This window comes from Eptatretus burgeri, chromosome 4 (genome assembly GCF_056783735.1).
Source record: "Eptatretus burgeri isolate ZD-2024b chromosome 4, Ebu_testis_v1, whole genome shotgun sequence".
NCBI lineage: Eukaryota > Metazoa > Chordata > Myxini > Myxiniformes > Myxinidae > Eptatretus > Eptatretus burgeri.
This window is the reverse complement of record NC_140964.1, coordinates 119401166-119428349: the sequence shown is the minus strand read 5'-3', so window position 1 is coordinate 119428349 and position 27184 is coordinate 119401166. Positions and strand designations below refer to the sequence as shown.

Genomic DNA, 27184 nt, shown 5'->3' with positions numbered 1-27184 from the left:
TCGCGCCCGCCGGCGTGCTGACGGCCACGTAACTCGAATCGCGGCACGTCGCCCACCGGACGGACAATCCAGTCGTGACCCTCTCGGACTAACGCCGGGAACCAGTCACGGGTGGACCTTTCGGTCTCACCGCGATCGAGCCAATCAGCCCCCGCGTGGGATAGGGTTGCTCGCCAAATTCGACCTACCTAAGTACCCACGCGGAGGGTAGACCGGGCGATCGCACCTCGCCGCAGGTCGACTTCGGACACGGGCCACTTAAGCGACCCGTTCCGTACTATCGGGATAACCGAGCGGTGTTATTCGTCGACCTCGACGGTTCGATTAATTATCGGGCGTATTCAGCCCACTACCAACCCTTTACGTGAAGCAAGATGAGGATTCAATGAAGGAAATGACGAAGCGAAGCGGGAAACAGTTCAACACAAAGCACATTTATTCGCGACGAACGGAAAGCACACATATTCAATTCCACCAAAAGCACACAGAAAAACACAATGCAATTTACACAAAAAGCAAATGCGACAATGCAGATCTAATACTGATTACACGAGCACACGGCAACACTTATACAATTTTACTTCACAGACGGCGCCGACAACACATACCCAAAACCAAGGAAAGAATACCCTCAAGGATGAGGCGGGCCTGAGGCCGAGACCGGGTCGGGCCTACCCGTCTGGTGATGAGACGCGGAGCGGCGATGGTGCCTCAACTCCGCGGGCCTCGCGGGCAGTGTCTGGTAGGGGGTGGGAAAGGGGCCCCCTTGGTCGCACTATCTCAGCGCGGGGGGAAACAGGAGGGGGTTGCTGATGCTCGGGGTATAGAGGATTTTTATTGTCCCGCGACGAGCGTCTCCACCTCGGCCAGGTCGCGCTGTCGGCCTCCCTGGGGAGCAGCTCCCTGCACGACGCGAGCACCCCCTCGTCTGCCCTCGCCGCCTCTCCACAGCTCCGTCCCCTTCGTTCCGACTCCAACGCACACGACGACCAGCTCCTTCTTGCCAACTCCACCGCCCGCGAAGTCTTGACTCTCTGTTCCCTTCCGACTCTACTACTCTCCGGACTGACGAACACGGTCGCTTTTTATCAGCCCCGTGGCTTCGCCCTCTCATCTTTGACCCCCTCCCTTCGACCTTTCACCTCGCTCCCCATTGGCCCGAGAAAAAGTGGGCGTGAATGCTTTTTGATCCATAAATTTGCATATATCGATCGCCCTCCAACGCCCTGGAGGCGGGGCCAAATCGCCCCTCGCTCACCGATTGGACGGCAAAAAGTGGGCGTGTGTCGTTTTTGATCCGTTTTTGAAGCACAAAATCCGTGATTTTGTACACGCTGTTCGGCGCGCGCCCTGCACGAGTCCAACACCGGTACCCACAGGCGGCGCAAGAACGGTGGCGATGCGACGGTTGCGAGGTGTGACGTGAAGGTCGTGGCGGTTGTGGTGAAGCGGTGGTTGGTGGTGGTAACAATGGCGGTTGGTCCAAATTAAAGATAGTAAAAGAAAAACGGCTATCCTGAAGAGTCGCAGCACGCATAAATGACATGTATTCCCACTAGACAACGGGTTTGGGCCTAACTACACATGTACTTACCGAGATACCTCACCTAAGGGACCTGAATGGTGGTTTGCGAATTTGGTAACCACAACAATACTTTAATTAATCCATGAGAGTAGATCGTGGAAAATTGCATCATATAATGCATTAAATTGCTCCAAGCACCCAATTTGAAAACTATAGCACTTCTAAAAGCGATGTATACAGCGATTCATAGCTATGATGAACAGGAGACATTCAATAATATGAGTGAGGAAAGTGAAAAAACCCAACTTTATCGTTAAGAAAGTGTTGCGGCCTGTTCCAGGTCAAGGCATCGTTGAGCAAGCCAATAAACATAGCGGCTTCATACCCCAGCGAGGTTACCTCAGATACGCCTTTAGACCTCATTGAGAGTGATGACAGAGGATGCGCCTGATACAGGATATAATTAAATAAGGCTGTTAATTAGCTTCAAAAGGGGTGTTTTAATTAACCCAAACACCCAATTTTCAGTCATGCACTTCCTTGGAATTTTCTTCCAATGCATGCAAAGTTTCAGTCTGATAAATTTCATGGCTTTGGAGTTATGGTGGAGAAACACTGACACACACACACACACACACACACACACACACACACACACACACACACACACACACACACACACACACACACACACACACACACACACACACACACACACACACACACACACACACACACACACACACACACACACTTATTTGGATAGAGAAACATTGTGATAAATCATTTAACCTCACCAAGTCATTTGCTTGTGCCGGACCTGGATAACTGATTAATTTGTAAGCATTTTTCATGTCAATATTTTGCATTATACTGTACTGCACTATACTCCTGTCACTCAGCGTATGCATTTGTATATTAATTGGACAAATCAAAATCCAACTCTTGGGATACACTGAAAGTTGATCCATCCTTTCAAACATAAACCATTTATATTAGTTTAAAAATTATGTCAATCCAATCCGATTATTTTTGAGATGAAATAATTCATATAAACATAATTGATCACAACATTTGGAATTGATATCTTGTGTTTGACATGTTTGATGAACACCATCTTTGAAGAATGCTACCAGTTCAATGGGTGTTGGAAGACCACAACTATCACAATAATATTAGTGTTGACTATTATAAATACATACCCAATGAGAACCGTTCCTCTTATTATCTTCTAAATTCATGATAATATTCTTCGTATTCTTCAGCAACTCAGTTAATTTGTCTCTCACACAGATTATTACTACATTTAAAATTTTCAATTTATCACAATATATATATATATATATATATATATATATATATATATATATATATATATATATATATATATATATATATATTTTAAGTTCTACTTTAGTCGTATTCTTCATAAAATTATTTAAACCAATCATCAATTGACCAAGCGATTGCTTTAACAGACAACATTATTTATTTAGGAGAAATAAATAATCCATTTCCTCTTTTAGTTAGTTTTACACCGGCCTGGTGATGGAGGAAAGCACATTGCCAACACAATTTTGCTTTTTCAGGCAGGCTTTCATGTTTTTGAGCAAAATCTACAATTGCACCACTACCACTAAGCTGTATGTTAATCTCTTTCTTACGTCTTTCCATCTCTTGTTGATCTTGGGGTTGAGCCTTCCTTTCGTTAGCAGTTTTTATCACTGATGAGATACCACCAGTCAAAGCTCCCGCTGCACCAAGACCTGCCAATAAAAGAGGGAGGGATATAAGAAATCCTTTACTTGTCTCCCTGACTGAATATGTATTCAACATAGGTTTTGACATTTTTACTTTAAGTGAACCAGTATCATTTTGGGTTTCTCCTGTTCTCTCATGAGCAAAACATCAATTCTTACAGCACATTTTCTTTGAAACATACTAATGGTAATCATACAGGGCTTTTGATTTTATTTCACAATTTTAGTTTATTAAGATTGATTTGATTCATATATACTCTTGTTGGAATTTTATTACTCATCTTATTTATTTACCATAAAATAATATCAATATCTATGTAAGATTAATCATAACACCATTTTCTACATTAATCAACATTTCAGTTTCTTCCAAAAACAGACAATTCACATCGACTTCTTCACTCTCTCTATCAATACATAGAGAAGTATCCACTCTGTTCGACTTTATCGGGTTTTTTAAGCATTCAAGTCAATCGCACAGATTGAATACATTTTAAATGCTTTTAAATGTGAGCATATCCAAAATAGGTTCTTTAAAAAAAACACAACAAAGTAGTCTATTTTCATAATAATTTCTTTGTAGTTGAAACCTAATTCTTAGTCCATGCAGAACTTTATCATATTCACAAAATCTAAATATACCTTAAATTGGAACTGCTATGGTAAAACTATTTTCTGTTTTTGTATCATCATTATACATTCCCTTTCTTTGATTATCACCGATAATGCTGCTGCTTCAACTTTGTGAGTTCCAATATACAAAATGAGCATTATTATCAAACATTTTCCAGAATAAACAATATACGAGTGTGATGTTTGTGTTGTTCCTGGTCTTATTGAATGTAAATTTACACAATAAACTCTCGGCAAGATTCAAGTAAGTTTGTTGATTGTATATTTCAAAGCCTTTTGTCGCATTTGTGTTCTAGTCTGTTCCAGTTATCACATTTATCTTGAAGTAATCTTACTTTTTAGTGGAGTTTGAGATGACAATAGTGTCATCCAAATTGGAGATAGTATCAATGGCTTCCATATTGTATTTTTAGTGCTTGCAAGGTATACGCAGCGCTGTCCATTGTGGGAGCGGGGAGGGGGGGGTTGGGGGTGGGGGAATACCTGGCGTTGCCCGGCTGGGAGAGCTTTTCCCGGTAGTGGTTTCGGAATGTCTTGGAAATTGAAAAGTTATTATATTGGGTTATTGGCTTCATGGTGGTTTGTTTACCTTTTGCCTGCAAGCCAGCAGCAGCACTGCCTGACCCCACATCCCAAAATACAGTTTATAGTGGCTTTTAGTGGCCACAAAACGGAAGTCAAGGCCAATGTGCGGGAGCTTAAAACCTTGCCCAGATTCTAAAGTACCTACTCCAAAATTTGGGGTTTCTAGGTGCTACAGTTCGGCCATGAAAAAATAATGTACAAATGTACAAACATACAAATAAGATAGATGTCATGGAGAGCACAATACTTACAAGTATCCTCAAAAAAAAAATTGACCATAAAAATAATTTGTGGCTGAATTCAGTGACCTGATAAACAAAACCTCTTCAAATTTCAAGTCAATTTGATGAAAATTGAGGATTTCAGAAATTGCACTTAAATTGTTGACCTTTGGCCTATGTTGACCTCAAAAATAATTGGTGGTTGTATTCAGTGACCTGAAATATAAATCATCTTCAAATTTCAAGTCAATTGGATAAAAATTGAGGATTTTAGAAATTTCACTGAAGTTGTTGACCTTTGGCCGATGTTGACCTCAAAAATATTTGGTGGTTGAATTCAGTGGCCTGATATGCAAATAATGTTCAAATTTCAAGTCAATCAGATGAAAATTGAGGATTTTAGAAATCTGGCCTATATTGACCTTCAACACCAGTGATGTACCAAAGTATGTCGACATCAAAATCTGTGCAGATTAGGGGGTCCATGGGGGGATTTTTGTCCCCCAAAATAGTTATTTGCTGTCTTCTCCAAAACTACACAAACAATTTTGATGAAACTTGACCACAATGTTCTTCACCTGTGATGTACCAAAGTGTATCAACCGCAACAAAATCTGCGCTTATTGGGGGGGTTATGGGTTTTTTTTGACCCCCCAGCCCCCCAAATAGGTATTTGCTCTCTTCTTCGAAACTACACACACGATTTTGATAAAACTTGGCCACAACATTCATCACCCATAATGCAACAAAGTGCATCGACCACATCAAAATCTGCGCTCATTAAACAGGTCTATGGGGGAGGGGGGGGGGTCAATCATGGTCAATGATGCCTCTGCGGAAATGTGTTGTGAGGTGTGCGGAGCCGCCAATCCACTCTAGTTCATTTTAGGGCGTGTTTAGTTTGCAAGTGATTAGCTTTTGCTGCTATATTGCAAACGGGATTCCCCAGGGAGTATTCCTATTCAATTAATACATAACCAAGCTACGTGTAACTGGAACATGCCCAGCAGAAACTTTTTCCCAGAAAAATATATTTTTTGTTTATTCCCTGAAAAAAAAAAATCACTTCTTTCTATGAAGTTGGAATTATTAGGAATCGACGTCGATTCCAGTTCACTACTCGATTCCTTTTGAATGCATGGTTGGAATTGAGTACTTTGAAATAAATTGCACCTATCAATATTCAGCATGCAAGCAAGCACACCAATGAAAGGGTTGATGAGGAACAGCTCGCTGGGTCATACTAAACACCATCCGTTGATAGCCACTGCCGGGACACATCCAGAGATAACCACTGTCCAGACATATGTGGTGATAATCACCATCCGGACGCGTCCAGAGATAAACACTGTCCAGACACGTGTGGAGACAAACAGTGCACAGAGATAAACACCGCCCAGACGCGTCCGGAGACAAACACCATCTGGACACGTCTGGAGATAACCACTGTCCAGACATAACAACCGTCTGAATACGTATGGGGATAACCACCATCTGGAGTATCAAATAATGTGCAGATACAACTCTCTGGACATTTACAAGTACTATAGCTGAAATGCAATAAGCTCGAGAATCTCTTCACCTGAGCCAAATTTCAAAATTCAAAATATGGAATTGACCCTTGCAGCAGCTCCAACTGCTAAAATAGAATACATATTCAATCAGAACTGCTGTCAAGGTCAATTCTGAAGTTTTATGAAATTTGGCTCAGGTGAAGAGATTCTAGAGGTTATCACATGTGGAAAGAAACTAAATAAAGCCAGAAATACTTGGAGATGCCTGGAATGTCAAACAATATCCAAATTGGACAAATCAACACTTGCCTTAGTGGTCGGAACTACTGCTGAGATTAATGAGGAAGTTAAAATTTTGAAATTCGACTCAGGTTAAGAGATTCTCGAGCTTATCACATTTGCGGAAATGAAATAAAGCCATGAGCACTGGCGTCTCCGGGCGTTTATAAGCATTGCGATGTATCGAGTGATTCATAGGGATGAAGATGAGGCATTCAATAATATGAGTGAGGAAAGTGGAAAAAAACAATTGTGAACTTTACCGTTAAGAAACCGTTGCGGCCTGTTCCAAGTCGAGGCATTATTGAGCAGGCCGAAATAAAATGGTGGCTTAAGACCCTTGTGAGGTGAATGCAGCCTGACAAAGAGTAAGCCCTTTTTTGGTGTTTTATGATGAGCACCTCTTTAATTATCTTCAAAAGGGGTGTTTAAATTTACCCAAATACCCAGTTTTCAGTCATTCACTACCTTGGATTCCATCAGTATGAATGAAAAGATTCGGATTGCTAGGTTTCATGGTTTTGGAGGAGACAAACACTGACACATATTCACACACTGACATTTATTATGATAGACGAGCAAAGGTACCCAGCGTTGCCAGGCAATGCCAAGTCTTTCCTTCCACCCCATTCACCTCCCTCCTACCACCCGCAACCTCCTTCAACCTCCACCCTTTCCATCCTCCTTCCCACTTCCACCCATTGTCCGGGATTCAACATACATCCAATGGACTACCACAATTAAGCACTTATTTAGCAACAAATATCACTCAAGGCTTCAGTAATGGAAATACTAAGAGACGAGGGAGAGAGAAAGAGGGGGGAGGCAAGAGGGGGGAAGGGGGGAGGTGAGAGAGAGAGAGAGGGGGGAAGGGGGGTGAGAAAGAGAGAGGGGAGGAGGAGGGAGAGGGAGAGAGAGCGACAGATTGCGAGAGAGAGTGGGGGGGAGAGAGAGAGCGACAGATTGCGAGAGAGAGTGGGGGGGGGAGAGAGAGAGAGAGAGATTGCGAGAGAGAGAGAGGGGGAGAGAGAGAGAGAGAGAGAGAGAGAGAGAGAGAGAGAGAGAGAGAGAGAGAGAGAGAGAGAGAGAGAGAGAGAGAGAGAGAGAGAGAGAGAGAGAGAGAGAGAGAGAGAGAGAGAGAGAGAGAGAGAGAGAGAGAGAGAGAGAGAGAGAGAGAGAGAGAGAGAGAGAGAGAGAGAGAGAGAGAGAGAGAGAGAGAGAGAGAGAGAGATATATGCACTTTATTAGGAGGGATGAGCGAGGAGGGGACAAACAGGGAGAGAGAGAGGGGTGAGGGGTATATTCTAAATTATCCTCAAAAGGGGTATTTTAATTGACCCAAACACCCACTTTTCATTCATAGACTCCATTGGAGTTCCCTTAGTATGCAGGCAAAGTTTTGGGGGGCGCTAGGTTTCATGGTTTTGGAGTTATGGAGGAGACACACTGACCGACTGACTGACTCGTCCACTGACACACTGACATGTATTATAGATGGGATAAAATATTGTTTTGGGAATGATCCTTAGGGGTTGTGGGAATAAAACTGTTTAGTAGAGTTCAGATATCTCCTTAATATTTGCTTCGAAGAAGTAAAACGTAATCAATTGTGAGGTTAGACATGTGTCACGATAATGTGTGGAGAGATTTTTGTTTTTCCCCACTGCTGCTGTTGTTCTATCCCCCACATCGAACCTCTGGCTGTGTGTTTTTCTGTCCTTTCCTTTGTTGTTTGCTTAAATGTTCTCCTTACAAAACTCTCACATACGAGTCTTGCAGCTCAAGACACCAGGAGAATGTAGACAAAGACACAGGAGGCTAATCGGCTGATCTCGTGTGATTGACAGTTGAAGGCAGCTCTAGTAGACAGACATTACGCCTGAGAGCACCAGAGAAGAAAGAGCTTTAAGGAGAACGGCCGACTGTACAGAGCTGCGACAGAGCAGAGGGTTTTCACTGAGTAACGCCTCATTGAAAGAGCTGTTACTCCAGGAATCAGCTGACGACACATCAATTTATAGCTTCATAACTGTTGCATGGCTTTCACACCCACTGGTTTGAAAACAACTTCCCGACATTGGTGTGTATTTCCTTGTACTGCACTTTATTTGTTGAATGAATCAAAGAGCTGGCCATGACATAAGAATCGTTAAGGACCGTTCATTTGCTTGTATTGTTTTGAGGGTGTGTATGAGTAGGGGTTAATTAGTTTGTTGATCACATGATTGATTTTTTATTGTGATTGTTTTTTTTTGGGGGGGGAGTCGAGGCTCGTGGAAGAGCCAGCAATAGTACACTGAACAGATCAGGATACAACAGGACAAAAGGAACAGGGGGGGAGAGAGAGAGAGAGAGAGAGAGAGAGAGAGAGAGAGAGAGAGAGAGAGAGAGAGAGAGAGAGAGAGAGAGAGAGAGAGAGAGAGAGAGAGAGAGAGAGAGAGAGAGAGAGAGAGAGAGAGAGAGAGAGAGAGAGAGAGAGAGAGAGAGAGAGAGAGAGAGAGAGAGAGAGAGAGAGAGAGAGAGAGAGAGAGAGAGAGAGAGAGAGGGGGGAGAGAGAGAGGGGGAGAGAGAAATGTGGGGAGAGAAGAGAGAGAGGGGGGAGAGAGAAATGTGGGGAGAGAAGAGAGAGATGTGGGTCGAGAGAGGGGGAGAGAGAGAGAGAGGTGGGAGAGAGAGGTGAGAGAGAGAGGGGGAGAGAGGGTGAGAGAGGGTGAGAGAGGGTGAGAGAGGGTGAGAGAGGGTGAGAGAGGGTGAGAGGGGGTGAGAGAGGGTGAGAGAGGGTGAGAGAGGGTGAGAGAGGGTGAGAGAGGGTGAGAGAGGGCGAGAGAGGGAGAGAGAGAGAGAGAGAGAGAGAGAGAGAGAGAGAGAGAGAGAGAGAGAGAGAGAGAGAGAGAGAGAGAGAGAGAGAGAGAGAGAGAGAGAGAGAGAGAGAGAGAGAGAGAGAGAGAGAGAGAGAAAGAGGAGAAAGAGGAGAAAGAGAGAAAGAGAGAGAGAGGAGAAAGAGAGAGAGAGAGAGAGAGAAAGAGAAAGAGAAAGAGAAAGAGAAAGAGAAAGAGAAAGAGAAAGAGAAAGAGAAAGAGAAAGAGAAAGAGAAAGAGAAAGAGAAAGAGAGAGAGAGAGAGAGAGAGAGAGAGAGAGAGAGAGAGAGAGAGAGAGAGAGAGAGAGAGAGAGAGAGAGAGAGAGAGAGAGAGAGAGAGAGAGAGAGAGAGAGAGAGAGAGAGAGAGAGAGAGAGAGAGAGAGAGAGAGAGAGAGAGAGAGAGAGAGAGAGAGAGAGAGAGAGAGAGAGAGAGAGAGAGAGAGAGAGAGAGAGAGAGAGAGAGAGAGAGAGAGAGAGAGAGAGAGAGAGAGAGAGAGAGAGAGAGAGAGAGAGAGAGAGACAGAGAGAGAGAGAGAGAGAGAGACAGAGACAGACAGACAGACAGACAGACACACCAACAGTAGAGCTAAACGCCAAGACAGAGGGAGGCAGAAAACCAATGGATGTGGGAAGGAATAGGGAGGAGGAGAGGATGCATGGGGTGGACAAGATTGATACAGAAGGGAACTCTCAGTAGGGAAATCTGGAAGGAGGGATTGGGCTGGGAATAGATGATGGCTTTGGATTGTGGACAATCTGAGATGGTGGTGAACAGCTGTCTTGAAGACCAAGAGTGAAGAATGGGTTGAAGAGGATGTGGAAGTTGGTTTGACAGGCAGGACAAAAAAAAGAGGAACAAATGAATGGAGGTGAGCAATGATCCTGGACATACTGCAGGTATTTTCACAAGATGGGGTTGATGACTTTAAAATTATTTTGTTTCTTTTCTGTGATTCTTTCTCCCATGCCATTTGCTTTTTGTTAGTAAATATACCTGGTCTCTGCGTTGGATTCTGCTGGTTCGGGTGTCCTTATTTGATGGCTTAGGCTGGATGTAGTGTACTTCGGAAGACAGGGTAAAACCAGCTCAGGCTGCGCTCATGATCAACGGGTACTCAGCTAGCTTATAAAGGTCACAAGCGCCTATCGGCGCTTCCTCGGGTTAGTTCCACGGTCCCAATACAAGCCGCATTGTTTTGGCATGACCCGTGCAACTCAAACCAGGTAACTGGAATGGGCTGCGACAATAACAATATCACTAAAATAAAATTCCCCATGTGGTGTTGGCAGGGAGCCGAGATGGGAAGCTTGGGTGCAGAGCTAGAGTTTAAGGTTTCCTGTCATTCTTCAACAAACATTTAGTCATGAGTTTTTAAAAAGCTATTACACAATATTGTTATGTTTGTGGGGGTAGATGGAGTTATCCCACAGTGAAGATAGGATTGGAGAGTATAGCATGGACTGTGGACGGGTGGGAGACATCTTGATATAATTTAAGTTGGAAAAACTGTGAGTTTAAGATTGTTTAAGTGTCACCAAACAGGGGAGGGGGGGGGTGGTGTCGTGTTAACTTGGTAGAGTCTTAGGCTAGTTTCTCCCAGGATGTGATTTGCCCCCCCCCCCCCACATAACCTTCTCCTACCTTTTTTGCATTTACAGGGCCAGCCATAAAGAACCACGTTTTTGCAACAACAACAACAACAACAACAACAACAACAACAACAACAACAACAACAACCGACCCAACTGCCGACAGAAACCAAACATTCCAGAGCAGACTAAATATTGCCTCCCAGGAATCGGAATCGATTTTTCGTCGTTTTGTCGTGTCCACAGCCGACACCAATTTGTCGTGTCCACAGCCAATGAACACCAGCCTTGGACGAATAGCCGAACGGTCTCAACTCCAAGGCGAAGAGCCAAAATTCTTGTGGTTATGACACGTGCAGGATGGAAAGCAGCAAAGGCGCTTACCTGTACGGAAGTACACAGGTTTGTTCTCGAACCCACAATGAACATGTAAACACAAGGAAATTCAACAATAATGGTTTAATAAAAATAAATCAGAGTGATCATGAAAATAAATCAGAGTGAAAATGAAAGATGAGGTAAAACTAAATCCGAATTTGAGACGTCTCCACTCAGACACAAAGAGACAAGGGGAAAGATAAAATAAAAGAAAATCCTCCCTTTATGCCAGCACTCAGCTTTACATCCAGAGATGACCTTTAGGAGGCAGGTGATTGTCGAACCGCAAAGTCACTATGCGGGAAGTGCACAAGATGGTGCGATGTCACTCTCTGTCACGCCACGTACGTGAGGTAAATCGTGCGGGCAATCCTCCTTCGCTCTCACTGTGTCCAAAATGCCACAAACCTCCACCACATTTCCTTCTCACAATTGAAATTGCCACACCGCTCCTTCTCAGTACCATGTCCACACACACCAAATGACGTCGCCTTCCTCCCAGGCCCGTCGCTAGGGGGGGGGGCATTTGGATGCAATGCCCCCCATGGTGCATCTGGTGCCCCCCACTTGTATGCCACCCATTTATGCCCTGTTTCACCCTGTGAACAACTTAGTGTTTAAGGACGAGCACCCACTGTGAACTACTTGTGTTAAAGAGTTCACCTGTGTGAATTAAAACCCTTATTCCAGATGTTCAACGTGGTGAATAATAAGGCCTTCTTGGATAAACTGTTCTTTAATAATATCCTTCTTTGAATAACAGTCAAGAGATAAGTGTGTGCTTGCCAGCGCATCTCAAAAAGCAATTGGCAAGTCAATACAGTCCAAGACCTCAAGATAAAAGATAATGACGCAAGCACCAACGCCAGAAGCCAAGACGACAGACAGCCGCAAAACCTTGTGTCGAATGTCGATGCTGTGGGTGGTTTTAATATATTGTTGTGGTTGACGAAATTCGCAAACCACCATTCAGGTCCCTTAGGTGAGATATCTCTGTAAGTATATGTGTAGTTAGGCCCAAACCCGTTGTTTAGAGGGAATAAATGTCATTCATGCGGGCTGCGACCCTTTTAGATAGCCGTTTTTCTTTTACTATCTTTATTTTGGACCAGCCGCCATTACTACCATTACTACCACCACCAACCATGTCTCAACAGCCATCACACAACAACCACCAGCCGCAACGCCGCTTCACAACAACAACAACGCCAACAGCCACGACCTTTACCGTCACAACTCGCCCTCGCAACCATCGCATCACCGCCATTTCCTCGCCGCTTGTGGGCACTGATACTGGACTCGTGCAGGGCGCGCACCGAGCAGCGGGTGCAGAAACACCAGCCTTTCCGAAGAAATCAGATCAAAAACGACTCACGCCCACTTCTGTTCCGTCCTATCAGCGAGTATGGGGCGATTTGGCCCCGCCTCCAGGTGCGTCGGAGTAATATCGCTATATGCAGATTCATGGATCAAAAAGCATTCATGCCCACTTTTCCTCTGTCCAATGGGGAGCCAGCCGGAGGTGAAGGGTCAGAGGTAAAGGGTCGAAGGTGAAGGAGCGAAGCCCCGGGGGCTATAAAGGGCCGCGTTCGCTCGCCAAAGAGTGAGTTCGGAGTTGAGTTGGGAAGAGCCAGTCAAGAGAGGAGTCGGAGAAGGCAGTTGGACGGAGCTGTGGAGAGTTGGAGAGGTGGCGGCGGCGAAGGCAGTCGAGGGGGTGCTCGTGTCAGAGTCGGGGAGCTGCGGAGAGGAGAGGCCGGCAACGCGACCGAGGTCGTGGTGGAGACGCTCGTCGCGGGACCCGAGCCAGGGAGATATCCTCCTTCCCCCGAGCATCAACAACCCACTCCTGTTTGCCCCCGCGCTGAGATAGTGCGAGAAGGGGGCCCCGTTCCCACCCCATTCCAGACACTGTCCGCGAGGCCCGCGGAGTCGGGGCGCCACCGCCATTTTGCGGCTCATCATCAGACGGGTAGGCCCGACGCGGTCTCGGCCCCAGGCCCGTCTGCCCCCATCATCCTTGAGGGTGGTCCTTTTCTTTTGCTTTGAGTATATGTGTTGTCGGCGCCGTCTGTGAAGTAAAACTGTATAAATGTTGCCGTGTGCTCGGTAGTCGGTGGTAAATCTGCATTGTGTTTTGCTTTTACATTTGCTTTTTGTGTATTATTGTGTGTTTCTTCTTCTTTTACATTTGCTTTTGGTGTAATTGTATATGTGTGCTTTCCGTTCATCGCGAAATAAATGTGCTTTATGTTGAACTGTTTTCCCGTTTCGCTTAGTCTTTTCCTTTATTGAATCTCCATCTTACTTCACGTAAAGGGTTGGTCGTGGGCTAAAACGCCCGATAATTAATCGAACCATCCAGGTTGACGATAACACCGCTCGGTTATCCCGATAGTACGGAACGGGTCGCTTAAAGTGGCCCGTGTCCGAAGTCGACCTGCGGCGAGGTGCGGTCGCCCGGTCTACCCTCCGTGTGGGTACTTAGGTAGGTCGAATTTGGCGAGCAACCCTATCCCACGCGGGGGCCGATTGGCACGATCGTGGTGAGGCCGAAAGGCCCACCCGTGACTAGTTCCCGGCGTTAGTCCGAGAGGGTCACGACGGGATTGTCTGTCCGGTGGGCGACGTGCCGCGATTCGAGTTACGTGGCCGTCCGCACGTCGGCGGGCGCGAATCCGCAACAATATATATATATATATATATATATATATATATATATATATATATATATATATATATATATAAAAAATATATATATATATATAAAAATATATATATATAAAAAAAAAAAAATATATATATATATATATATATATATATATATATATATATATATATATATATATATATATATATTGTTGTGGTTACCAGATTCGCAAACCACCATTCAGGTCCCTTAGGTGAGGTATCTCGGTAAGTGCATGTGTAGTTAGGCCCAAACCCGTTGTCTAGTGGGAATACATGTCATTTATACGTGCTGCGACTCTTCAGGATAGCCGTTTTTCTTTACTATCTTTATTTTGGACCAATCGCCACCATCACAACCACAACAACAACCACCAACCACAACGCCGCTTCACCACAACCGCCATGACCTTTACCGTCGCAACTCGCCACCATCGCATCACCGTCATCTCGCGCCACTCATGGGCACCGATGCTGGACTCGTGTAGGGCGCACGTTGAACAGCGTGTACAAAACCACGGATTTTCTGCTTCAAAAACGGATCGAAAACGACACACGCCCACTTTTTGCCGTCCAATCGGTGAGCGAGGGGCATTGGCCCGCCCCCAGGGCGATCGATATATGCAAATTTGTGGATCAAAAAGCCTTCACGCCCACTTTTTCTCGGGCCAATGGGGAGCGAGGTGAAAGGTCAAAGGGAGGGGGTCAAAGGCGAAGTTACGGGGGGGATAAAAGGACGGTGTTCGTCAGTGAAAGGAGTAGTAAAAGTCGGAACGAGGAAGAAGGGAGTCGTAAAGGTCGGAACGAGGTGAAGGAGAGTCGGAAGCAGAGGGACAAGACTTCGCGGGCGGTGGAGCTGCTCGTCGTGTGCGTTGAAGTCGGAACGGAGGGGACGAGCTGTGGAGAGGCGGCGAGTCGGACGAAGGGTGCTCGCGTCGTGCAAGGAGCTGCGCGCCCGAGGGAGGCCGGCAGCGCGACCTGGCCGAGGTGGAGACGCTCGTCGCACATAATAAAGATCCTCTATACCCCGAGCATCAGCAACCCCCTCCTGTTTCCCCCCGCGCTGAGATAGTGCGACCAAGGGGGCCCCGTTCCCACCCCCTGCCAGGCACGGTCCACGAGGCCCGCGGGGTGCGGGGGCATCGCTCCGCGTCTCATCACCAGACGGGTAGGCCCGACCAGGTCTCGGCCCCAGGCCTACCTCATTCTTGAGGGTATTTCTTTTCCTTGGTTTTGGGTATGTGTTGTCGGCGCCGTCTGTGAAGTAGAATTGTATAAGTGTTGCCGTGTGCTCGGTAGTCGGTATTAGCTCTGCACTGTGTTTTCACTTTTATGTTTGCTTTTTGTGTAAATGGAATTGTGTTTTCTTTTTTTTTGTGTGCATTTGGTGGAATTGTATTTGTGTGCTTTCCGTTCGTCGCGAATAAATGTGCTTTATTGTTGAACTGTTCTCCCGCTTCGCTTCGTCTTTCCCCCATTGAATCCCCATCTTGCTTCACGTAAAGGGTTGGTAGTGGGCTGAATACGCCCGATAATTAATCGAACCGTCGAGGTCGACGATAACACCGCTCGGTTATTCTGATAGTACGGAACGGGTCGCTTAAGTGGCCCGTGTCCGGAAGTCGACCTGCGGCGAGGTGCGATCGCCCGAGTCTACCCTCCGCGTGGGTACTTAGGTAGTTCGAATTTGGCGAGCAACCCTATCCCACGCGGGGGCTGATCGGCTTGACCGCGGTGTGACCGAAAGGTCCACGCGTGACTGGTTCCCGGCGTTAGTCCGAGAGGGTCACGACTGGATTGTCCGTCCGGTGGGCGACGTGCCGCGATTCGAGTTACGTGCCCGTCGCACGCCGGCGCGCGCGAAGACCGCAACACTGGTGTCAGGAGTGGGATACAAATTCATCGCCTCCTCGCGGCACTGGTATCGGAGAACAGGAAAACGGGCTCTCCTGTCTCCGGCTAAATTTACGGGAATCGGTCCAGGGGTGAGAGAAGCGACCCCCGATTCCCTCCAAATTACGAGCGAGCAAATTAACCCTTCACGAGAAGCAAGATGGCGTCTCAAGGCGAGCGGGAGCCGGGGGTATTAGAAATGTATATGTGTAATAGTAATGTAGAATCCATGGTCCAGGATGGAATCCCCGAGCAGGAAATGTTGATTGTGCAGGAACACGGACTCGCCCAACTGAACCCAGGGCCCGAGGTGGGTGCGGCAGCGGCCGCGGTGTATGACACCCCCCCCCCCCCTCTCCACCAAGACCCTTCCCCAACCCTTGCCGAAACGGCTCAGCTGAGTGCATCCAACATGGCCCAGCTATTCACCATGCTGGCGGCAATGAACGAAAAGATGAATGCGAAAATGATCGAAAAAATGGATGCGAATATGAAGAACGAAATGAAAGGCATGAACGAAAGGATGGATACAAATACAAATGAAGTGAAAACGACGATGGATGCGAATACACAACAAATAAACGAAAAGATGGATACAAAAATGAACGGAATGGAAACAAACATGAAAGAAGAAATGAAAGAGCTACGGGGTGAGACGCAGAACATGGGCCGATGCCTGCAGGCGGGCATGAAGGCAGTGAGCAGGGAGCTTAAAATGGCGACTCCACGTGTGGGAGCAAACGAGCTGGGTGGGGGTGCAACGGCTGACAGGCCCGCGGTGGAGGCGGGTAAAAAAATAATTCGGGGGGCGTGTTGGGCGAGGGTCGTGACGATGACCGAAAGGGAAAAATTAAATGGGGAGACCAAAACGTGTGAGACGAGACACGAGGTGACGACAACAGAAATAATAGTTGAGACAAGGGAGGTAAAGGGTGAAGAGTTGGCAGAGACACGGGAGATGGGAACGATAGAGGGAAGACTACACGATGAAGACGGGGTAAGTGACGCACACACACACACGGAGGTAGTGGAGGATAATGGGGGTGAGCTCGCGGAGCGTGCAGGGACCCGGTGCGAGCACCTGGATGGCCTCCTCCAGGAACGAGGGGAGGGAGTATGCCCCCTTGAGGCGAGTCACGACCAGGTGAGTTCGGTCGTGTTTTGCGAGGTTGAGGGGACGAGTGCTGTGGACGGGTGCACGGAGAGCTTGGGGGGTATAGAGGCCCCGGAGACCCTTGTGGGGACACGAATCCCCAGTGTGGTTGTCCCTGTGTGTGTGGTGCAAGGGGTGAGTGCGTCCCCGTGTGTGGAAGCGACCCCGTGTGTGAGTGGTGTGGTGGCGATGGTGCCGGAGTACGTGCTTCCCAGCACGCCGTGTGTGGATGAGGTACCGTGTATGGAAGAGGCCGTGTGTGTGAGTGAAACGGCCAGTATGAGTGAGGAACCGCGGGTGAGTGCCCCCACGTGTGTGGATGAGGCACCGCGGTTGCGGCCCCCGCGTGTATGAGTGAGGCACGGTGTGTGGATGAGGCACAGCGGCTGAGTGCCCTCGCGTGTGTGGGTGAGGCACCGTGGGTGAGTGCCCCGCGCGAGTGAATGGAGCACCACGTGTGAGTAGTATGGTTTGTGTGAGTAGTGAGGCACGCGTGAGTGAACGGCCGTGTGCAAGGTCGCTGTGTGCCAGGGAGACCGTGTGTGTGAGAGAGCGGTATGTGAGGGAGATGTCGGTTGGCATGCGGGAGCACGCAGCCGCGTCTCCCCGTGTGAATGTGATGGAGTGGACTGTGTGCGTCGTAACACGCAGGTATGCGTGGGTGGAATGGAGACGGAGACGGCGACAGAGGAGAGAAAGCCGGGTAGCGGCTGTAGCTGTTTCGAGGACTGTGCCGGGTTCACCCAGCAGTGAGCACGCGGTTCGTGCTGTGCAACGCACGAGACCGCCACGTGCTCGCTTGCGAGAGTGAAGTCCCGGTCCGGAAACGCACGCGGTGGATTTGCCGATCCCGCGGACGGACAAAGTTTAGGCAGGTAAATGGATTTGGACCGGACGGGTTCTCCACGCGATCGTGTGTGTTCAGCTCCAACGGGCAGGGCACATGTGTTCGCGTGGGGAACCCCTCGAGACGTGTGGCTTGTGTTTTTTTTTTATATGCGCACGGTGACGTCATGGCTGCACGTGGGGTTGGAATCCGGCAGGAGGGGTATCCCGGCCGATGGTACCGTCCAAGGAGGGACGAGGAACACGTGCAGCTGCATGACGTCACGGGCAGGTGTAAAGTGCGCGAGCGCGAGTTGCCGCGCTGGTGATGCGCATGAAAAAAAAAAAAAAAAGCAAGCCTCACTTTCGGGTGTACAGGATTCCTGGGAAAGGGGTGGAAGACCCCCTTATACTGGGCACAGGATGGAAACTAGTTAGGGGGAAGGGTTAGCTTAGTTAGACCGACTTCATGGGGCAGGGGTAAGTCCTCATGGAGTCCGTGGAATGGATTAGTTAGAGGGATTGTAGCCAGATTTAGGTTGGGAAATTGATTAATGGGATTATTTGAGGACATGGACAGACTTATGAATGTGTAGTGGGGACGTAGCTTAGCTACGTAGGTTAAAAGGAACGTGCTGTAGTTCAAGGGACGACGTGGGAGCACGAGTTAGTTAGGGGAGGTAGTTAGGAGGATGGCAGAGTTCAGTGGTGTGTGTGTTGAAGAGTTGGTGAGTGAAGTGGAAGCATGTGCTTGGTGAGTGAGTGAGGCCAGCGGGTCTGTGTGTGTGGAGTGAATGGGGAATGCATGGTGCGATGAGTGATTGGGGGGAGGAGTGACTCCCGCCCAAGGGACCCCCGGGGTCAGTGTGGAGTGAGTTAGCTGGGGTAGTCAAATTAACAAAAATGGAGGTCGTTTTGTTGTTGGTGGGAGTGTAGGCTCGAAACCCATTTGGAGGGGTGCAGGAGCCCTGTTGACGGGCTTGGGAGCGTGGCTGCGAAAGGTGAGTATCGCTGAGTGGGTACCCCGGGCACCAGGCTAGTCGGCCGCGGTAGGGCCAAGGCCCATGGGGGGCCGGGATAGAGTAGTGGGCACGGGGTGCGCCTGCTTGCTGCGGGGGGCCCGGGCCGCCATTAGCCGCGTGGGCAGTGCAGTGGGCCCGGGTGACCCTCGGAACCGGCCCCGTGAGCCCGGCCTGCCACGTGTGGGTTTCAGGAGGTGCCATGGGGGCACTCCCGGTGTTAGGGAGCTGGTAGGCTCGGAGGCAGTGTAGTGCCCGGGGGTGCCATAGCGGGAGATTCGGCAGAGGGTCGTGCCTGCCAAAGGGAGCCACGTGTCCTGTGCAGCCAGGAGACCGTGTGAGGGCACGGAGAGAAAATTGGGGGCGAGGCCCGAAATTGTAAGGACACCAACACAGGCGACGGGAATCTGGGTTGTTAGAACCAATAGTTTAAGCGAGAGGCGCTTGTTGAAAGCCCCGGGTAGTTTAACAGTTAAATGGTTAGGGGTAGATTAGGAGATGTACCCCTCCGCACCATCCATCCCTCGTTGTCGTTGTGGGCCGCTGGACCCACTTGGTGTTAAGATCGCCGAACTCTGGGGAGGCCATTCTGAGGCTTCGTTGGGCCTCGACACAGGACGTTAGCTCTCCCTTATTCTCCGGGAAGGGAACGTAGGGGTTGGGAGTAGGCTAGGTGACAGGATAGGTTAGCCGAACAAAGACGATAAAAGGGGTTAGGGGACGATTTATAGAGGGGAAGTAAACATAAAAAATAAAAATAAAAATAAGTTGGGGCTAAATTGGAGTTTGACAAATTAAGGGAGTGGGTATGTACAGTGACAGGCAAAGGCGATAGGTTGGGAGGGAGACAGGGAGGTAGGTCCGAGCCCGCCTTCCGAGTGGCCAGCACCACCGCACTCCTCCACCAACCTCCACTGAACGGCAAAGGCTGGCCACTTCATCGGCTGGCCGTGTTTTACTTCAAGCCGGAGGCCGCCCAACTTCATCGGCAGCTGTGTGCTACAAGGCCTGTGCCGGCCAGTTCATCTGCTGGCTGTTTTTCTTCGAGGCCTGTGCCGGCCAGTTCATCTGCTGGCTGTTTTTTCTTCAAGGCCTGTGCCGGCTAGTTCATCTGCCGGCTGAGTTTGCCTGCAGCGGCCTTCTTCTGCGGGCTGTGTTTGCCTGCTCACCTTTGCCATGCCATGCCCACTGCCCACGTTCACCAGCCCCGTTCAATTTTTGCTTTGCCCCCCCTGTTCATTTCCATGTGCGCCAGGATCAAGGCAACAGTTTGCAAGCTGCGAGAACTGCCCTGTTGGCAGCTACAACACGGGCCTGCAGTGGCGGCCCGTGCACCGTGTTTGTGTCCATGCATCCATTCGTTGTGCTCATTGCGTGTGCCACTTGAGCTGGCACGGAGACTGCGTTTGTGCAGCCCATGCACCGTTGTGGTTCACTGCGTTCAGTTCGAAAGGGAAGGCCTTGGACTGCGTGTGAGCAGCCAGCCACGTTCCCTGTCACCTGCATTATTTGAGTCAGAGACTGCATGCGGGCAGCCTGGCTCCCTGTTAACTGCTTTCTTTTTGCAGAGTTCGATGATCCTGGGCCATGGTTTAGTGTAAAATTTGTAAGTTAAGGTTAAGATGTACTGTACATATGAGTGCGCCCCCGGCATGTATGTCTTAGCGCCGGCAATTTTATTTAAGTCGTCCGTGTGAGTGGGTTTGTTTAGATAGTTACGCAGCACTCAGGTTATTTATTTTGGGGACATGAATACCATGAATGTCGCACTCAGGGATCCGTAGGTAAAATGTACTAGGGGAAAACTACACATGATGGCACACGAAAATTTAACGACTCGGGACGAGTCTGTAAAAAGGGAAGGGGGTAGTGTTGTGGTTACCAGATTCGCAAACCACCATTCAGGTCCCTTAGGTGAGGTATCTCGGTAAGTGCATGTGTAGTTAGGCCCAAACCCGTTGTCTAGTGGGAATACATGTCATTTATACGTGCTGCGACTCTTCAGGATAGCCGTTTTTTTTACTATCTTTATTTTGGACCAATCGCCACCATCACAACCACAACAACAACCACCAACCACAACGCCGCTTCACCACAACCGCCATGACCTTTACCGTCGCAACCGCCACCATCGCATCACCGTCATCTCGCGCCACTCATGGGCACCGATGCTGGACTCGTGTAGGGCGCACGTTGAACAGCGTGTACAAAACCACGGATTTTCTGCTTCAAAACGGATCGAAAACGACACACGCCCACTTTTTGCCGTCCAATCGGTGAGCGAGGGGCGACTCACTCGCCCCCAGGGCGATCGATATATGCAAATTTGTGGATCAAAAAGCCTTCACGCCCACTTTTTCTCGGGCCAATGGGGAGCGAGGTGAAAGGTCAAAGGGAGGGGGTCAAAGGCGAAGTTACGGGGGGATAAAAGGACGGTGTTCTGGCCAGTGAAAGGAGTAGTAAAAGTCGGAACGAGGAAGAAGGGAGTCGTAAAGGTCGGAACGAGGTGAAGGAGAGTCGGAAGCAGAGGGACAAGACTTCGCGGGCGGTGGAGCTGCTCGTCGTGTGCGTTGAAGTCGGAACGGAGGGGACGAGCTGTGGAGAGGCGGCGAGTCGGACGAAGGGTGCTCGCGTCGTGGGCAAGGAGCTGCGCGCCCGAGGGAGGCCGGCAGCGCGACCTGGCCGAGGTGGAGACGCTCGTCGCACATAATAAAGATCCTCTATACCCCGAGCATCAGCAACCCCCTCCTGTTTCCCCCGCGCTGAGATAGTGCGGCCAAGGGGGGCCCCTGTCTCCCACCCCTGCCAGGCACTGTCCACGAGGCCCGCGGGTTGCGGGCCATCGCCGCTCCGCGTCTCATCACCAGACGGGTAGGCCCGACCAGGTCTCGGCCCCAGGCCTACCTCATTCTTGAGGGTATTTCTTTTCCTTGGTTTTGGGGTATGTGTTGTCGGCGCCGTCTGTGAAGTAGAATTGTATAAGTGTTGCCGTGTGCTCGGTAGTCGGTATTAGCTCTGCACTGTGTCTTCACTTTTATGTTTGCTTTTTGTGTAAAATGGAATTGTGTTTTCTTTTTGTGTGCATTTGGTGGAATTGTATTTGTGTGCTTCCCGTGTGCCGAGAATAAACGTGCTTTATTGTTGAACTGTTCTCCCGCTTCGCTTCGTCTTTTTCCCCATTGAACCCCCATCTTGCTTCACGTAAAGGGTTGGTAGTGGGCTGAATACGCCCGATAATTAATCGAACCGTCGAGGTCGACGATAACACCGCTCGGTTATTCTGATAGTACGGAACGGGTCGCTGAAGTGGCCCGTGTCCGAAGTCGACCTGCGGCGAGGTGCGATCGCCCGGTCTACCCTCCGCGTGGGTACTTAGGTAGTTCGAATTTGGCGAGCAACCCTATCCCACGCGGGGGCTGATTGGCTCGATCGCGGTGTGACCGAAAGGTCCACCCGTGACTGGTTCCCGGCGTTAGTCCGAGAGGGTCACGACTGGATTGTCCGTCCGGTGGGCGACGTGCCGCGATTCGAGTTACGTGGCCGTCGCACGCCGGCGGGCGCGAAGACCGCAACAATATATATATATATATATATATATATATATATATATATATATATATATATATATATATATATATATATATATTGTGGATCATTTAGTTTTAAGGAATAGCCAATCAGCGACTTCGATATGGAGGCCCTATTAAGCAGGTTACCTGATTGGTTGTAAGTTAGGTATAAATGTAATATCGTCATATGATAATATGATTAAGGAAAAGACAAATTTACATAATTAACGATGAAGTGCACCGCGTGATCTTCACAACCCTCCATCTTATAAAAGTAATTTTATAATAAAAATTAAAAAAATGTGTGTTTGCAATCGTGCTTACATTTGAAATTATGCAGATAAAACCTGTTTTTGATGCATGGACCATTTAATAAATAAAACCGTCAACCGTCAAATCTGGCGAGTCGCGAGATTAGTGACACGAGTCACGAGGGACGAGTCACGGACAGCACTAGCTAGCAGCAGCAGAAAAAGACATGGATGTATGAAAATGAAAAAAAGGAAAAAATGCAACCGATGAAAATGAAGATGATGATGAAAGACATGTTGTGGGAGGAGTTGGAGGGGGAGGAGGAGGAGGAGGAGGAGGAGGAGGAGGAGGAGGAGGAGACGATCATGTCGATGAAATAGACAGAAGCTGGCCAACCTGGCCAAGCCAGCAATGTTAGCCCTGCGGCTGGAGCCCCAGCGCAGGCAGCCGGGTTACCACGCTCGGTGGCGGCCTCGGGATCGGCTATGACTGTCAAGCCGCTTCCCGATGATCTTGGAAGTGAGAGACCGAATCAAGTTGTTCTACAGCGGTACCCTGGCCATCTGTTTCAGAACAAGAGTCGCTCTTTTGTGTCCTCGTGGTACCAGACTAATGAATGGCTGGAATACAGTGTGCAGACAGATGCATTCTGCTATCCATGTAGGAAGTTTAACACTGCACGCGGCCCAGTGGACTCTACTTTCACAGTGCGAGGCTACCGGATTTGGAAACATGCCGTTGAGAAAGACAGGGGGTTTCACAAACACGTTGAGAAAGACAGGGGGTTTCACAAAACTTCAAAGGAACATTTAACTTGTATTTTGAGGTGGAAGGAGAATGAGAGGCGCATCGATTGTGGTAAGGAGATTTCCACACTCCTCAATGCTGACCAGCTAAATAGAAACCGGTACTATGTGTCTGCTCTTATAGATGTTGTGGGATTTCTCGTGTTGACTGCTTTAAAGCTGTGTAATTGACTGCTTTCAATGCGGACTTTGTGGTATCTTCAGGCTGGTTGTATTTGCTGTTGATAGTTTAACGTGATGATCGCAGGTCATAGCCTACTGTATCTTATTTGAAAGTGCACTGATGCCGGTGCCAACCTCCCCCCGTTTAGTAATTGTATCTCTGGTATATTAATTTTCTAATGCCAATTCTTGACAACACCTTGTATAAGTTCACCTGAATTGGTGCCAATTGTCTAATCATTGAATATCTGCATTGTGAATGTGACAGTTTTTTGCGGCTCTCCTGCATTCGAATAATTTTAGGCCAAAAACATCGGAACATTAAATCTAGCTGAGATCAATTTGGTTAGTATGCAACAGCATCTCAGTATAGATGTGTCAATGCCGCATGAATACAAAAGCCCTTATTCAGACGACGTCACCGGTCATGTGACTGTGGCAGCTCCACCATATTGAGTGGCAAGAAAGTATACCGCATCCATAACAACCGATAGTCTCCACTTCAACTACACCGTTATTTCCAAGCAAGCGATTTTTTTCTGCAAATGGGTAAGAGTTGTTGTGCCCCGGGATGTACTCGGCGATATACTCAAGGCTCTGGAATACAGTTTTACCGCTTTCCCGCCGAAGTAGACTGACGAAATCTTTAGATATCGGTTCTGAGAAGAGAAAAATAGTGACCTGGCGAACATGACTGGTTGTGAGGCCTTCATTTTGTCTTCGGTATGTAACTAATTTCTGATACGTTATTTGAGTAGTTGGTATTAAATAGATGGTGGTTACAAAATATCGTCTGATTTGTATCATTAAAATGCATTATATCCCTTGTTTTATTGACAGAATGAGATAGGCCAGATCGCCTTTCTAACAGCTGTCTAACGCGCACAGTTCTGAGTTGTTTCACCACAGAAAGTCACATTGATGTGTATAATACATAAAAAACTAGCACTTGGAAATATCCACAGCAGCGTGGCATTACACCGGATGTTTGTCATGGAAAAAATATCATGTATCTGAAAGCAAACTGACGAACGAAGATTTTCTACAAATTCAGCATTTAGACAAGAGCTTCACTTGGAATTAACTTGTGGCAGCAGTCAGGTTAAAAAAAGTGATGCTGGTTGTTGAACAAAACGAGCAACAACGAATACAATAATCGTGAAATGAAAGAAAACAGGCTTAACCTTTACCCTCACGATAATACAGTTCTTGTCAGCTTTCGTCGAGGTTATATCACTAACAAACCCGGCAATATAATATGAGTAAGCGTCCATACTCTTGAAGGCTTTCAGGCTGGCTTGAGTGTAAGGACTCGGCGTTTCAACAAGGTAAACATAGATGTCAGGGAAAACGATTTGAGGCCAAAATTTCCTTTCTGTTGTCCATTTATCCTTTGAAATAATATAAGGATCTTCACTAAGACCACACAGCTTCAGTTTTTCACAGTACCTCTTCTTAGAAATATCATCTAATCCAGTGCTACTCAAAGTGGTGGTACGTGGACCGTTTCCGGTACGCGAGTCATTGGCTGCCGGTCCGCGGAGAGTTTCCAGTTTCACATTATCATAATATATAACATGTAATGTATAAAATCTTGAAAAGTAATATATTTAAGCCGACAAATTCAAAATACGAGAGAGAAGTATATATATATATATATATATATATATATATATATATATATATATATATATATATATATATATATATATATATATATATATATATATATATCTTCTTCTTTTTTCGGCTGCTCCCGTTAGGGGTCGCCACAGCAGATCATCCGTGATGATCCGCATAATGATTTGGCATAGGTTTTACACCGGATGCCCTTCCTGCCGCAACCCTGGTCGCCTCTTACAACACAGGGATATGGTACACCTATTCTAACCGGGGTATACACCGGGCCCAGTACACTGGTACTCACTTCGCTGACCTCGGAAGGATGACAGGCCGAGTCAACCTCCTGGTGTGTATTAATTCAAGCGGCCAACGAGGCTTGAACTCAGGACCTTTTGGATCCCAAGCCACTACGCCAACACCAGGCTAATATATTTTATATATATATATATATATATATATATATATATATATATATATATATATATATATATATATATATATATATATATATATATATATACATATGTCAACTCTTATGAGATTCATTATATTTTAATATTTTTCCGGTATAAATTAATATTACTATGGATGTTCAAACAATATTTTCTCGGATCATAAACAAATAATAATATGGCACAAATATGGTACCGGTCCCTGGCACATTGGAAAAAAAAACCTGCCGGACCACCACATCAGATAGTTTGAGAAGCACTGATCTAATCCATGGAAATAGCCCAGAAGTTCGTGTGACACGTGCGTGGTAGCCATGCCTTTTTGCCACTCAATATGGTGGAGCCTTACCTTCCGCTGTGATGTCACTCGCTTAGTGCATAGGGTCAATAGCATACCAGGTTATCAAAAATATTAAATATTATAATTGCCCCCCCCCATCCAGTTCATATGCCCCCCTTAATACTGAGCCCTGGCGACGGGCCTGCTTCCTCCTCGACCATTCAACAAGGGAGACTGCCGAGTTATAACTGAGAGATGCACTCTTCTTCCTCCAACTGCCGTTTCTCTCTAGAACCTTCTTTTTGACGTCACCCTGACCAATCATGAACTTTGGGGGCATTGCCTGCCAGTTACGATTCCTGGGAAGTGGGGTTTAGTCTGCTCAGGAATGTTTGGGTTCTATCGGCAGTTGGGTCGGTTGTTGTTGTTGTTGTTGTTGTTGCTGCAAAAACGTGCTTCTTTGCGGCCGGCCCCGTAAATGCAAAATGGTAGGAAAAGGTCACGGGGGTGCAATCACATACTGGGAGAAACTAACCTTAGACCCTACTTAGTAAACACAACACCACCCCACCGTGTGGTGACACGTAAACAATCTTAAGCTCACAGTTTTCCCGACTTAAATTACATTGAGATGTCTCCTACCCATACAGTGTCCATGCTGTATTATACAATTCTATCTTCACTATGGGATTCCTCCATTTATCCCAACAAATGTAACAATATACTCAATTGATTAAATAGTCTTTTGTTTATGGACAAATATATTTGATTAATTTTAGTCATGTTGATTCAAAAGTGGGGTGGGATAGTCAATATGTTTTAACCCTTTTTCATTTACTTCAATGCTAAATATTTTTTTATACACGTCCAATACAACTTGAATTGAGAGATTGTGGGGGGAAGGGGCAAGGGGGTGGGGGAGGTAAGAGGAGGGTGAGCGGAAGAGCAATTGGTTGTGGAGAATATCTGCTTCATAACTTCATGAGAATAAATCATAATACAATTTTTAGTATTATAAATCAACTTGTTATATTGTTCTTTTACATTAAAAAAATATTGTTGAGTAATACTCGGGAGAAATGGAGGTGCTCAAAAATACAGCTGTCAAAAAGTTTATCCCT

General features: G+C 47.3%; 1 protein-coding gene across 3 annotated transcripts in view; it reads right to left on the bottom strand.

Annotated features, from left to right (window-relative positions):
- The window catches only part of LOC147028980 (ras-related protein Rab-39B-like), an 88611-nt gene that overhangs the window by 45364 nt on the left and 16063 nt on the right, over window positions 1–27184 (bottom strand). For all 3 annotated transcript variants that reach the window (XM_085879876.1, XM_085879878.1, XM_085879877.1), the window contains one exon: window positions 3190–3291. In XM_085879876.1, coding sequence (XP_085736002.1) covers window positions 3190–3199 — 10 coding nt within the window. In that variant the 5' untranslated portion in view covers window positions 3200–3291. The remainder of the gene's footprint in view (window positions 1–3189; window positions 3292–27184) is intronic.